The sequence below is a fragment of the Liolophura sinensis genome, chromosome 1 (genome assembly GCF_032854445.1).
Source record: "Liolophura sinensis isolate JHLJ2023 chromosome 1, CUHK_Ljap_v2, whole genome shotgun sequence".
Classification (NCBI taxonomy): domain Eukaryota; kingdom Metazoa; phylum Mollusca; class Polyplacophora; order Chitonida; family Chitonidae; genus Liolophura; species Liolophura sinensis.
Genome location: NC_088295.1, coordinates 47,455,708 through 47,470,920, shown reverse-complemented (window position 1 = coordinate 47,470,920; position 15,213 = coordinate 47,455,708). Strand labels below are relative to the sequence as shown.

The following is a 15,213-nucleotide window of genomic DNA, read 5'->3' as shown; positions in this document are numbered from 1 at the left end:
GATTATTAAGTCTTCAGTATTGTAAATATTATACACATAAATGAAAGGAGAATTGATTTCATGAAAGTTAAATTTTAGATGTGATATACACCAATATGCTGAGTCACTTCCAACAAATATATACTTACATAGGTGGATAAATGCGTGACCTTCCTCACAAAATTACCCATTTTTCTTATATTTGTTTAAACATGTCTGTATGACCACTAGGCTTTTGTACGGTGAATGTTCAAAGCGTTGATGGCATCATATGTAAATGGGTGTTGTTGGAAACAATGGACACAATATGGCTGTGTGACTTAATGTTGTACCCGCATAGAATCTATGTAATGTTAAATATTTCTCACAATAGCTTTTTTGATATAGAATTCAGTGAAATGAGACGACAGGTGAAGTGGAGTTAGGTAAAAAGACAGGGGGTCGAATCATCTCTGCTCAGGAGACTGTCTAGGTTATTCATCTATTGTACTCCACTGCTGTTCTTTTGCGTCAGCTGTTAAGACAGCTATAGTCGGTCTGTTTGAAGTCTGTATTAATTTAGACAATATTTTTTTGTACCTTCCTTACCATCTACTATAAACTGATTATTAGATTACCAGTGGGAAAGGAACTGAAAAATCTAGTTGTTCACACACGCGTTTTGTAGCATTATCTACAAATTACTTATGCAAAAGACCAATTTTTATATTAGACGACAGTTTTTATACAAACTGTTGCGGGAATTGTTTTTAATTCGGCGGAATAATTAATACTAATGAACCCCTACCGCGAAGGATTGCCTGGGAACAGTGTACAGAGGATGCGCGCAGGCAGTGATCAAACTTAACACGTGCTTATCTTATACGTCTTTTTGTGTGGGAAGAGTTAAAAGGGGAGAGGGGACAGCCGAAGGAGCTCAGACCCTATCAGAGGGCAGACAAGTTCTCCCCCCCCCCCCCGCCCCGCCCCCATGCACACCCTGCATCTTTTGTTCACATCTGACGAACCTGGTTTGTGAAATTGCTAAAAGCCCAGGGACATTCGAAGCCAGCAGCGTACACAGTAGGTGACGGCAGACCCATACTTAAACCCCTCGTCTCCGGCGAAGCGTTATTGTAGGCCAACAGCAGTCAGCTCGTGCACATCAGCTAAATCTAGCTTGCACAACGCGGGATTAATACCGGTACTGTAGTGTTCATTGCGGTCACTTAACTTCCTGTTACAACTACTGGGATATATATTAAGTTGCTGAGCAGATCCTGCTACAGTTGAACACTTACTCACAAGGTTGGCTCATAAGCGTTACATTCCTTCGTATTTATCATCGTTGGAGCGGTTTTAGCTTCTCTGGATTCTTTATCGTCGACAGGAACAGTCCTACCCCTATCACTGATTACCTCGCGGGCACTTGACACAGTTGTATGTCTATCAATATGCTGCTTCACTGGATTTTGCCTGTCTTCTGCCTGTTGATTCCATCCGTGTCTGCACAAGGTAAAGTACACTCTGCGATTTATTCATTTACTTATTTATTTATTTATTTATTTATTTATTTATTTCATTGTTGTTTAACGCCGTACTTAGGATTTTGGGTGGAGATTATATATAAGCGTGTGACTTCTATACAAATGTTCGGATATGTGTTGGACACCACTCTCCAGCTATATCCTAGCCAGACTCACCGAGCGTGTTACTTCAATTCTCTATACTGGACAAGCTTGCTAACATGTACACGAGATGTATCCTTAGAGCACGATTACCTTCTTGAAACTGGATTGTCACTCTTGATACCCGGATTTAATCGTGAAGTTTAATATTTCCTCAACAGATTCTGTCGTATTGAAATTGCACATACAGAATAACTCCTGCAAATCTATTTATGTAGTTGAACAAAGAAGCATGACTGAAGATGACACATTTATACAGCTGAATGTACAATATTTTAATAGCAAACTAGGCATTATAAATGTATATATGTAGTTGAAAAATGAAACATTGCTGAACATTTCTAAAATGTATATTATTGTACAAAGATTTCGTAGCAGTCTGTGCAACATAAGTTTTTCGCTTAAAAGGAAACCCCAAGTATACGACAAAAGCCGCATCATTAAAAGTATAGAAAATATTGCTTCTTGCAAAGAACGTGTAGCGTTTTAGATCATATTCAGGTTATCACTAATTACTCGTAGGTTGTGTGAGGTTAATAAATCTAGGTTAAACACATGTAATTGGCGTGTTCACGCTGACTACAAAAAACCCGTTTTTTTATAATTAAGCCCTCATGAATATTTCAGTACTTATTAATGCATATACGATTCATGGGAAAAGATTAGATAAGCATTGTGGACATGTTTAAGCTCCATGTGTAGGCTAGAAAACTGCATATCAACTCTTCACGTATACGTAATAACTTTGAAATGAAAGGAACAGTTGACATATTAAGGTGTCTGTCGGAACTGTAATAAACGAAAGCATCAAGCCGCTAGCATCCGGTCCATATGGCATGATTCCGTCGCCTTTGAACTCAATTCTCTGCATCAGCTGAACCAAGCCACTGTACAATCACGGATTAACGTTCCAGTTGTCCAAGCGATCCATTGTTGACCGACCATTGTTACGATTCTTGGGCACGCGAAGGACTGACTAAAAATAGGCTGGGGCATTTGTGAAGTTTCTCAGAGCTTTTCATAACACTCCGCGCTTCAATTAATGGACTGTAGAACGATTTATTCCAATACTTCGTTAGCTATGCATGGTCAAGAAAGTAAGTTTGAAAGGAAATTGAGACCAAAGACTACAATAGTCCAAAATGTATAGAACACTGGACTGTTTGAATTTACACATGTTCTTACAGGGGTGTTCGACGAATGTGTATCTATACACACTGTATAAAATATATGCGCTTAAAGAGTACATTTAGCCTGTAATTGTGATTGCGTGGACAGGCGTTTGTGTTTAAAATGCAACAATTTGTAAGCAGTGTTGCATATTGCGGTATTGTTTATTCTCTTGTTTTGAAAACGCAAGTAGTTTACGGAAGCATTGCAAACGATGTTGAGAGGGATTGGGTTTGGAAATTTAACATGTGAGTTTATTCTCAAATAAAATACATTATGCATGTCGTCGGCCAGGCGCATAATAGAGAAGTTGAGATACCGCATGGTCAGTATCGAGTGTTTACCTGCTAACTGCCTCGTGCAGAACACGCGCCACTGTCCGCATGAACAGTCTTACACTAGGCAGGTGGTTCCACACAAAGGGCATCTGCCCCGGGGCAATGAGAAAGTCTGTATTCTCTGGGCACCCCTTACATAGACAGCACGCGCTGGTTGAGCCCCCTTTTTATTGTGCAGCCTATATACCCTTTGCCCTGTTTCTAATAATAAAACACAACAAAGGAAGAAAAGCTCCCCGGTTTAAGGGAAACGGTCACTTATTGTCCTATCATTTGTCACTGAATCTGGGCATAAAAACAAATCGGTGTCTTGGATGCGACGTCCAGGCGATCTTTAGACCCTATCTCATGTCTCTCCTCCCCGTATAACCCACAAAGCCTCCCACCCATGACCAACACCTGCCTTTACCCCGGGCCCTTCCTTATTTATTTCAAAGATGTTGTTTATTCGTCCGAAAAAAATCTTTGATCACGTCGCATGAAACTTCTGAACCACTCTTCTTCGCAAAGTTTATTTCAAAGTTTGACATTAAGATAGCTAAGAAAAAAAAATTCCAAAAATATTATTTTGATTGTGCAATTGCCTTTGTCAGATATCTGTCATGAAGTAATATAATATAGCTCTGTGGAAGAACATATGACTAACATGTATCCGGTATAAGACTGACAATCCATGGATTATAGATTTTCTTTGTTCAAATACCTGCCAAATGCCAAACTTTGGCAGTAATTGCTTCATACTTGCATAACTTTTTAATATACCCTTTTTTGTTGCACACTAGTTCACAGCGCCATATCAATTAATTACACTTGGGAATGCCTCTTATTCGTGCATAGTTTCATGGGAATGAAGATTGTGTATGCGTAAAGTGTCACCACACTCGATTATCCACGGTGATATATTAAAGATATATGATCCTACATAGGTTTAGGTCTATATATAAGCCCGTGATCTTAGGATATGTGTCATGCAAGTCGTCGCATTAACTTGAGAGCCATGCAATGTGTCTATATACATACACCGTGGGAAGTTAACGCGTGAAATTATATCCTTCTTTCTCTCTCATTCCACAATGACTTACCTATCTCGTACTGACAATTCAATCTAATGAATGTACTTGAACGTATAGCTGTAAATGTGTAAGCAATGACGCACACACACAACATATATTCTCCACTCTTGCATTGTGGTTAGCTTTATATTCACAGGCCCGCCCCTATCGGAGCACCTATTAAGGTGACCGGAAATGTCAACTATCCATTAATGACTGAGCTGACTCGAAATATTTTCCCTTGCATTCTTGAGTCGGGTCAGCATACTCTTCAAAAGTCATTTATTATGTTCCCTTTCCGTATATCAAGACAAACTTCGCGTTGATATGGTTCAGCTATATCGATGATAAAAATCAGATCCAAATCCCAATACAAATTCAGTTTGATATAATCCGGATTGCAAATAAAACTCCCATTGTCGTATCTCCGTTTGATTTTTGATGGTAAAGGTAGACTGTGGGGGTGCAGGGAGATATCATGTCATCAGCCACAACGCGGGTACGTACCGTATTCAATGACTGAGTTAGTGATCATATAACATAGCAGTGAATGATGTCAAATGTGTACAAATAGGCGAATGTCGTGGGAACCGCAGTGTCGCCCTATACCCACACCGGTTTGCACAACTCTGAATAAAACTCTATCCGGTTTTTGCGTAATTCTATCGACAGGGTCAGACCATGTTCCTGTTAATTGTTACTCGATCTGTCCTTGTATTTCAGGCCTTATCTCAACGATGTATAACACAGAGGTATACCAGTGTAATAAGTTTAAAATCACTCGCATATGCTCAAAGAATGCATGTACATGTGTATACTTTGACATTGACACAAAGTGTCTGTTTGCGTTCATGTATATATAAGCAAAATGCATTAAGATAGAAAACATACAGGTCACTTTGTCACGGTTAACAAATAATGTTATGCCTTTTCTGAAACTAATACCAATTATATGTCACAAGTCACAGTTAGAATGGTTGATTGCGATTAATTACGTCATGTGCGCAGTGTTATGTGTTTGAATCATATATAATGTGTGGAAAAAGTAGTTACATGCAGGCCATTGCAAGTCGACTTCTGAATTATAATTGTCTGTTTTGCATAAGTTACAACTAGATGTGAACCGTTTTGGTCGATTTACAGATCGCAGGGCCTTGGGTATATATGTCACTTACTGTTCTAAGGTGATGTGTAGCTTGTTCAAACACGTTCGTTCCAAAAGCATGATTTCATGTATGTGAATCTTGCACAGTATTGTACATAACAGGGTTGAATTGTGAATAAGCTACGTAATCAGCCTACATGCAACTGCGTGTACGGTTCTTATGCACATCCTTTGCATGTATAAAATAACAAATCAGTACATAAAATGCTTGATTTATTGTTCATGTATGTTAACAAACAGCACTGTGTGCGTACAAATATATACTCTGGAAATATGAAGCGCTGGAGGAAATTTCGGAATCTAGGATTCGTGGGAAAAAAAACACGCATACAGGAAGTATGACGCATGCCTTCAATAAATTGTTGCGTGCTATAATGTATACAAAGTATGAACATTTTTGTTTTTTGCTCTGTACAGGGCCTAATTGTACTTTGTACATACGTTCATGCGTTATGTGCGAAGCTATAGCGTGAAGAAACATCACAATAGTTTAGTTTGTAATCCGACAAACCAACGTTGGACGTTTAATATTCACAACGCTGTTTTAACTAAAACAGGATGAGAATAAGACACATTCAAGTAGTATATGTGTATAGGCGATTATTATATATACGGAAGAAAAGATATATTACCGAAAGTAGAAGCATACATATATATTACAAAACTCAAATGCACCTATTTAATGTTTAATGCCCGTAACCTAACATTTCCTAAAATCAAATACACCTATTTAATGTCTAAGGTGCCTAACCTAATACTAGTACATACAAAAATCAAATGCGCGTGTTAAATATCTATTGTGCCAGGCCTAATACACACAGAAGTCGAATGCACGTATTTTATGCCCACCGCGCCCAACCCAGTACTTAATATAACATAATTCTGTATGATAGAAAGTACAGCACACTTCGTGTGAGTGTCGTGGTCCACTAATGTTAAAGCTCATGGTTGCTCAAGGCACTGTGTACAGGATTCCACTAGTGTTTAAGCTCATGGTTGCTCAAGGCATTGTGTACAGGGTTCCATTAATGTTAAAGCTAATGGTTGCTGAATTCTTTGTGTACAGGGTTCCACTAGTGTTTAAGCTCATGGTTGCTCAAGGCATTGTGTACAGGGTTCCACTAATGTAAAAGCTAATGTTTGCTGAATTCTTTGTGTACAGGGTTCCACTAATGTTAAAGCTAATGCTTGCAAAAGGCATTGTGTACAGGGTTTCGATAATGTTAAAGCTCGTGGTTACTCAAGGTATTGTATACATGTAGGTTTCCAGTAATGTTAAAAGAGTTGTTTGCTCTACACACGGCTTGCGTTAAATGCTGTAACAGTTGTACAAACGATCTGACAGAATACCAAATTTATGAGATGTTATCACATTCTTACACCGTGGGTATTAATATTAATTGACTGATTACACTCGTCAACTCCGGAAGAAGTGTTTGGCGACGATCAACCGAATATCCCTATTTTCCTATTTTATGATGATGAAATCGGTATGGCTGCATATCAATGTTTCCTGTATATATAATGTATCAGATAAGCATCATTTACATGTAATGTGCTAGAATTAATAGGTCGTGGAAAATTCAACACCATTTACTTAGATAGTCCTATAGTGTTTCTTAACTGTAAAAATTTTATTACACACATTCATGACTCTGTGCCTATATTTTCGTCAGATGAGGTAAAAGTGTGCGATCGGGAATCCAGCCTAACATTTCACTCTCGTCAAACAGTGAGTGTATATTACGGTACCATGCATGCGTTATTAACATATTCGACAATCATTTGTTTCCTTCGACGTTTACCGATGCGCTTCAGCGATATGCAAAACAGGTGTATATGCTAATACTTTATGATAATCTCTCATCTTTCCGTTCCGATTTTTTCTCTCGTAAAAATGTGCAAATCTGTCACCACACGGCTCGTTTAAATATCTCTTTGCGAGATCTTCCCACGATATCTTAACGACACTGAGAAAAAAGGAAGAAGCTTTCAATGTCCAGTTTACCAGGAAGTATTCCATATCAGATCTACATCAGATATACAGGATATAAGATGAGGCAGGAACAGTTATGTGGAATAATGGCACATGATAAAGTTGCCTCCATACATTGGACAGAACGTATTTTGGATACCACTAGAGGTAGTCTAGAGTCTTAAATGTCATGACATTTTGCTTTTACATTAAATCAATGCTGCGCATTAACAAAAAACGAGATGTATTCTTATGACAACTCATTGTCATCGTATTTTCGACAGAAAACATCACTCATTTGGAAGTTATATGCATGTATGTCTAATCTAAACATAAAAAACTTCCAAGGTTAGCCCCGCCCTTAAATTTCGCCTAAAGCCCGCACAAGAACTTTTCCGAAGCTAGACATATTGTTCGTTTCCAGATCGTTGTTACTCTTGCTCCTGGCAGATCTAAAATGCTATTGTTTTTCTGCCCTGTGATCTCATGGTAAACACTGGTCCCCTCTCGCTCGACAGATGGCGAGCAAAAAGCAGCCAATTTAGGCTCTTTGAGAGAATATCCCTGAAGACACAATCGCAATTTGTTTTGTCAGTTTTGAAATAAAAAAAAACAATTGCGGCGGTTTCAGTAATTGGTTTAACCTCTGCCTCCGAAAACCCACTCGCGACCCTAAACAATTTGTGAACAATTTAATAAACGGCCGTGTATAGGTGGGAATATTGTGATCATTCAAGCGTGTCGCGTTATATTCAGCGGGCAGAATGTATGTGTACCTAACATTCAGCAATCGCCGAAAGCAGTGGACTGCAGCGAATGTGAAGTTTTTCCCACGATTACCACCTATATATGCTCTACACAGTAACACATCGTCCATGAACACCTGTCTAGCCCAAAGGTAAAAAAACCTAAGAGATTCTCATGATAGAATACGAGATCCCCGAGATTTGCTATGAGAACATAATATACGTAATGCGGACTTGCACACTTCATTAGATATTAAATGTGTTATACCGGTTCCAGCTTAACACCAGGATGTCACATTTGATATTTGACTATTGTTATCTACGTTAAAATCTTATTTTAAAAAAGCAATGTATTATATACACTGAAAGAAATTACGGGAAATTGAGTCCGCTTCCACCCTCTCACACAACCTTACTCACACAATTTTTATAACTTAAGGATGTAAGAATACGAAAGATGGATGCATGTTCCTGTATCTCAGTGTTGTGAAGCTGTAACAAGAACATATACGCACTGCATTGTGCTGTTCAATATACATCAGGTATTCAAGTCTTTATTTAACTTCACATTACACATTTTAAATTCGCTATATAATACCAATTGTCCAAAAACTTAACTTTTAACATTTTCTGTTTTTACAGATGTTGCAACACATTGTTTCGAAGACACGCAGGCCGAGGCCAAATTGTACTTAGAGTGCCCGTCCAACTTCACCATCGTCGTCCAGGGCATGCTGTTTGGCAGGAACAGTTACAGAGAGTGTAGCTACACCAGCGACACATGTGTGGTGCAACCTCCAGATATCGATGCTACAGATTGCTTGGGACGACAAAACTGTACCATCACTGCGCGCCGAATTTACTCGGTGGACTGTGGCGGATATGTGGAATTCTTCCGGGTTATTTACGAATGCTTCCCTGGTAAGTTGAAGAAATTCAGGTTTCTCCTTTAAGCGTTGAATGATAATTCAGAATTTGTCATTTGTCATTTTTTTTGAGAAAAATTCAGTGGGCCTCGTTTGCTTAAATGGGTAAAACGTAGATTCACTGAGACCTCAACCAATGGAGGCTTCACTGTTCCGGCTTACGTCGAGAGGTTCCTGGCAAATGTCGGTGGTTAACTCTGAGTACTTTGGTTTCATCCACCCATAAACCTGACCGACATCGTCATTTGAGTAAATTCTTGAGCACGATCAACATTAAACATCAATCAATCAGTCTAAACGATTTATGTTGGCATTCTTCTTGCAAGATTTCTTCCCTCCACACTGTGAGGAAAATGGTCTATATACTATATTTTGTCACAGAGCTTTCTTTAAATAAATGTCTGTTAGCTAGTGTAAATGTGATACAACACACTAAACAACGTAAAAAATATACTTAACATCGACATGTTGTCTTATTTTACAGTTGTAGTTGCCAGAAACGTCAGCCTCGAAACCACCACTTCCAGCAAGCGTGTGGTGCCAATGTTTGGCATGGACACCCCAATCACAAAATCAAAGGACAATGAAAAAGGTCAGCGCTCTCCATTTGCTCAGTGGTGCCATATAGTTATTTAAATATACAGTAGTGAACAACGCTGTTATCGGTTATGTTTAAATAGAAGAGTTCTCATTCTCATCCTGAATTCTTATTCAGTTCAACCCGCTTTCAAAACCTAAAATGACATTACTTGTTACATTTTGCGCAACTTTCAAATGGGCTTGCATATTTATTCCTCCTGTTTATTTTTTTACTACCACAGGTCCAGATCTTGGTATGATACTGGCGGTGGTCGGCTGTGTCCTAGGAACTCTTTACATCAGCATCGTTTGCATTGTCTTGGCTGTCCTACTTCGAAGGTAAGGCGTACTCTTTTTTGTCGTAAATCAAACAATCCAAAATAATGTGGGTCGTCACTCAGGTATTATAATGCTTGTGCTCCTTTTTTTATGCAAGTTTGCCATAATGTCGCTCCAAGATTATACTTCTGGCCAAATTATAGTTTGTGGATTTAATGATCCTCAAAGTTACAGTGCTTAGAATACTATCGATTTGTGTTCACAGAAATGGTGATAAGAGGCATTTGGCAAAGGATGAAGAGCAGCCCACAGAGCTAGATAATTCAGGTTTTCGAGGATCAGACCATTTGAGAGATCATGAGAATTCTGCAGATTCTTCTGGGCCGAGAGATTCTAACCGTAACATCGTGTCTGGACGACCAGGGCCTTATGGAAGGGAAAGAGAGCCACAGGTGGTCCTCGAGAACGAAACGCCGTCAGGCAGAAGCCATAGAGATAAAAACTTTAACTCCAATCTGCAACAAGCCAGTAAAATCGCACCGAAAAGCTTGTTTTCAACGAAGGACATTAACAATTCCAAGCAGAGCTCTGATAATACCAACAACAACGTCGAACAACTGAGTTTTGACGAGTCGTCAAGGAATACGTCGAACTGTTGAGTAACTTATGTGCAAACTGTCGAACTGCTGAGTAACTTCTGTGCAAACTGTCGAACTTCGCGAGAAAGGTAACTTAGTGAGCAGATTCCAGAAAAGAGATCTCAAGCCGGATGTTCTGTTCTTGAATGTCGGAAGAAAATTCTTGAGCTAATGTCTCAACTAATCAACAGCCTGTTTAACAAATGTAAACTGTGGTCATATTGGCTGAAAAATTCCCGTCTTCTGACGGCAGGCCTAAAACAAATATAGGGATTCTGTGATGTTGCCCTGCGCCATGTGTAATTCTCGCCCTGTTATTTACCATATTTATTTATATCATGACGATGTTTACAGTGTTTACACTTCACAAGTGCTTGTCATTTCACACGGCGTTTCACGCTTCTCATTTTGTATATATTTCACCCCTCACTAATCGCTAGAACACGCTCTTCTGTCTTTATATTTTCATTCACTCACAGACAATGTCTGACGTGTTATTCGGAATGATTCATTTTACATATTGTCATGCATGCTGCATTACTCACGGCTGATATAACATTCCATCGAATCATGCAGTGTGATTTACATGTATTGCTGCGTAATAAGGCCATCATGCGCATAGCACACAGCTGGTAAAGAAACCAAATGCAAAGTCTTAAAAGAAGAATACACCTATAATATAATTTCGTTTTTTAAAATATATTTTTCAATAATCCACGGTTAAACACAGTTACTTTTTCTTGCGTATAATATATTGCTACAAAGGACTGATGTAACATTTGCTCCGTAATCAAACAAAAAGTCGCATTTGTTAATTATTCGAGGCTTTTGTGTTCCTGATTTGTGGAATGTAATTCGAATTAAATTCGGATTCGTGTAGATGACCATTACGTATTTATAAGTGTGAGTGAGTGGATTGTCAGTGTGAATGTTTTCGATAATTAGAAATGCGTATTATTTATTACAAAATGGCAAAGTTATTTTGCTAACCAAAGTTATAAGATGTAGGCCATACATTTGTGTATAAATGTACAAACGACGCAGATATGTAAATATCATGTGCTATTAAAGTTTTTTATCATAAAAGTTTCAATGAATCTCTTCTCCGAGTTTGCTCATTTGACTGCTTTTAAGATTTGCCACGTGTAAGTACGGGTTAGAGAGAATCGCTCGTTCTCCGAGACAATCTGGCCATCGAGGGCTAGTGTTCGATTCCAGTTCTCCACTGCCGGTTTAAAGCTTGAAGTATTCTTTGGGATATCTGGCGAAGATCGGAAATTCACACCGGACACTTTGTGATTTCTTAAAGCGTCATCATCTGCGTGGAAAATGACCCAGAAGCTTCTCACCAATACGGTCGCGGATGAAGCGGAGGAAAAGTACAGGCTGGCCTTCCTCTTCTGTCGCAAGTGGTAAGGCCTGTCAAAAACCAGTGGATGCTCGCGGGTTTCCCAGGACTCTATACGGTTTTCTCCCACCATAATGCTGGCCGCCGTTGTATAAGTGAAATACCCTTGAGAACGGCTTGAAACACCAATGAAATAAATAAATAAAAATTGGACCAAAGCACTAAAGCCTACAAGAATGCCCTTGCGGGATTATCCCTTTTGGCAAGCCTGTGGAGACATATTAGTGCTATTTTGTGTCGATTTTAGAGTGATTGTCTCCTACACCCTATAGCATTACTTGTCCCTTTGTTAGCTCTCACGTATGAAACCTCACACTCGCTTTACGTCAATGCTACCAATAGCAAATTTGGATATAAATTTTGAACAATGAATTCTAATTTTAATGTAAACGTAGAATTGGTGTATTCTCCTAGTGTATTCTCCTGGTCGTGCTGGAAACCATTATAAAGACCACAAGGCAAACTCGTTTGGATATATTTGCAATATTCTTACTGTAACCTTGCCTGGTTTGTTTCCCCTGAACTGCCACGGAGTGTTAATGGTTAAAAAAAGTACACTTCCAGTGTGGAATGATACCATTTGAAATGAAACGTTTCCTTCCAAACAAGCCGATGAACCGATACCATTGCCCGACAAGTAAATCCTGTTACATATAGTTCCTTTTAACCGTATAGGCTGGACTTCTGGACATACCGGGGGTCTCCTTGACCAGTAGTGATAAGCGTGCTAGCGCGGCATAATGATCAACAGCTTCTCAGCGATGTGACCCTGTGAGTTCAAGTCCAGCTCATGCTGGTTTCCTCTCCGGCCATACGTGGGAAGGTCTGCCAGCAACCTGCGATGGTCGTGGGTTTCCCCCGGGCTCTGTCCGATTTCCTCCCACTTCAATGTGGCTGCCATTTTTTTTAGTCAAATACCTTGAGAATAGGGTAAACCTCAAATAGATGATTGAATAAATAAATATAGAAATGACATTTCTATGAGGTAGCATTATCAATGTGTATGATTTAAAACCATCTTTTCACACGAATAAGCCACAAAAAATATATAAAAAAAAATACAAGAAAGAAGATCATCCACGTGATATCATATGTACTTACAGATAAGGTAGATCAAGAATACTGTTGTTCATAGTTATGTCCCTTGAGTCTATTGGCCACAGCCCACTGTTAGATTTCAAGCTTCGGGAATATCGTTCCGAGTGAATGCTTATTTCAAAGATATTTTGGCCGACCTTTTGGCGAGGTTTAGTAGGCAGGCTGTGGGGATTACAACTAGATGTTTCATTACATTCAAGACTGCCTCCTCCGAGAGACGAATGTGCAAATGCAGATGGTAAATTTATATATTTTGTATTGAGTCAATCTAGATGTTGTACAGACGGTACTACATCACTCTACTAGAATATTTATTTAGTTATTTGATTGGTGTTTTATTCTATTAGGAATATTTTACTTGTACAGCGGCAACATTAGTAGAGGGGGAGGGAAGAGTCCGGGGGATACCCATGACCTTTCGCTGGTTATAATCAGACCTTCCCATTTTCAACGGTGATTATAGATCAAACTACAAAGGAACAATGGTTTCACGAAAGTCTGTGTTGAAAGAACAAGGAAACAAGACTAGTTGGATCGGTGTCAATATAATGTGACTGGGTGGGGTGTCCTGTCTGGTTGTCTTCGGCATGACACTTCAGTGGTGGCAGCACATTGGCGGCATGGACTCGCCCTGCCACAAGTAGACGCAGTATATGTACCCACACACGTACTTAAAAAAGTACGACATAAAACCACAAGCATACATATTAAAACCCTCAGATCAGTGACATTCAAGACAGTGTTTAAAATTGAAACCAGCTTGCAGTATTTTGACATATGTTTTAGTGTAAGCCTGTGTAGGTCAGAGACCAAACTGCGTGAGGCCGTAATAATGGAATTTCGAGTTCGCATTCTTTCATTACCAAAGATAAAAAAGGCTTATACTGTATCAAGGTGACCTGTCAGAAATGTTAGGTTACTATTATTGATCACATTTATGCTAAAACATTGGCATGGGGAAAAGTCGTAAAAGGTTATTAGGGAACGATTTCATTTTTCAGAAGTCACGTAATAGAGCAGGACAGTTTTTACATTTTGCGACAAAAAAAATCGAATTCGAAACTCAGCCCACAGAGCTATGTCATAGCTATCGCGTATTCTCGAACACAAAATAATTAAGATTTCCCTGCATTCATCACTCTTGATTTTGGGTGATCGTCGGTGGTCTCTGTGCGGTATTAGCTGATGACCGCTTGCCTATTTCCAGTTTGAGTGAGTGAGTGAGTGTTTGGAGTTTAACGTCGTACTTAACAATTTTTCAGTCATATGACGACGAGTCTCCAGTTTGATGTGTATGTATGATTTATTTATTTATTAAATTATTTTAATAGATTGGTGTATGTATGTATGCCTAGGCTTTTAGCATTCACAAGTTTTTAGCCATATGACGACGATTAGGTTTGTGTGTGTACATGTACCGGGTCTTCTAGTGATGCCGCAGGCACTGAAGTATCATGCCGAAGGCACCAGACATGGCACCCTACCCAGTCACATTATACTGACACCGAGCCAGACAGTCCTGTTTCCGTGTTCTGTTCCCTCAATGCTGAGCTCTATGCGAGGCGGCAACCCGACCCGGGTGTGATCTCAGGTCTCTCGACTTCAATGCAGATGCTCTAACCCATTAAGTCACCGATTCCAATATGACGTGAGAAATCTTCGTAGGTGGTTTACTCTGGGCTCTTCGATTTTCTATATCCACCCCTTAAACTAGTCCATGCATTAAATTGGCCGCCATCTTAAGTGAAATATACTTGAGCATGGCGCTAAACAACAAATAAATAATTTAACAACTGGAAAATATACAAATGCTGACAACCTACCCGTGCACAATTTTTGTTTGAAAATATGAAATAGGACTTTAGATTTGCTGTTTTTGCAGGCTTTTTTTATCGGTTGTACATAGTACCTTATTGTTATTTATATCGTTTTCAAAGTATCGCGATGCCGTGTCATCCTTGTCTTATACGTCCAATGACGAACATCTGAAAACAAAAACAAACTCAGTATATAATAAACTTTGAGATGAATTCTGAGTTTTGGAGCCGGAACTTCATCAATATTAATGAGCCATTGTATTGAAGACTGTAAGTTGTATACAAAATGAGCTTTATAAGAGGGCGAGGACCCAAGGTAATTACACTCAAATGTAATAATCTGTCCAATTTAACAGAAAGATTTGAAATCTGTATT

At 39.1% G+C, this 15,213-nt stretch overlaps 1 protein-coding gene across 1 annotated transcript; it reads left to right on the top strand.

Moving 5' to 3' along the window:
- The first annotated feature begins 1,268 nt into the window (after positions 1 to 1,268).
- On the top strand, positions 1,269 to 11,550 carry LOC135461249 (uncharacterized). Its single transcript, XM_064738254.1, has 5 exons — positions 1,269 to 1,473; positions 8,735 to 9,013; positions 9,503 to 9,610; positions 9,840 to 9,936; positions 10,142 to 11,550. The coding sequence occupies exons 1-5, from the start codon at positions 1,401 to 1,403 to the stop codon at positions 10,533 to 10,535; spliced, it is 951 nt and encodes a 316-aa protein (XP_064594324.1). The 5' UTR covers positions 1,269 to 1,400; the 3' UTR covers positions 10,536 to 11,550.
- The last annotated feature ends 3,663 nt before the right edge of the window (positions 11,551 to 15,213 follow it).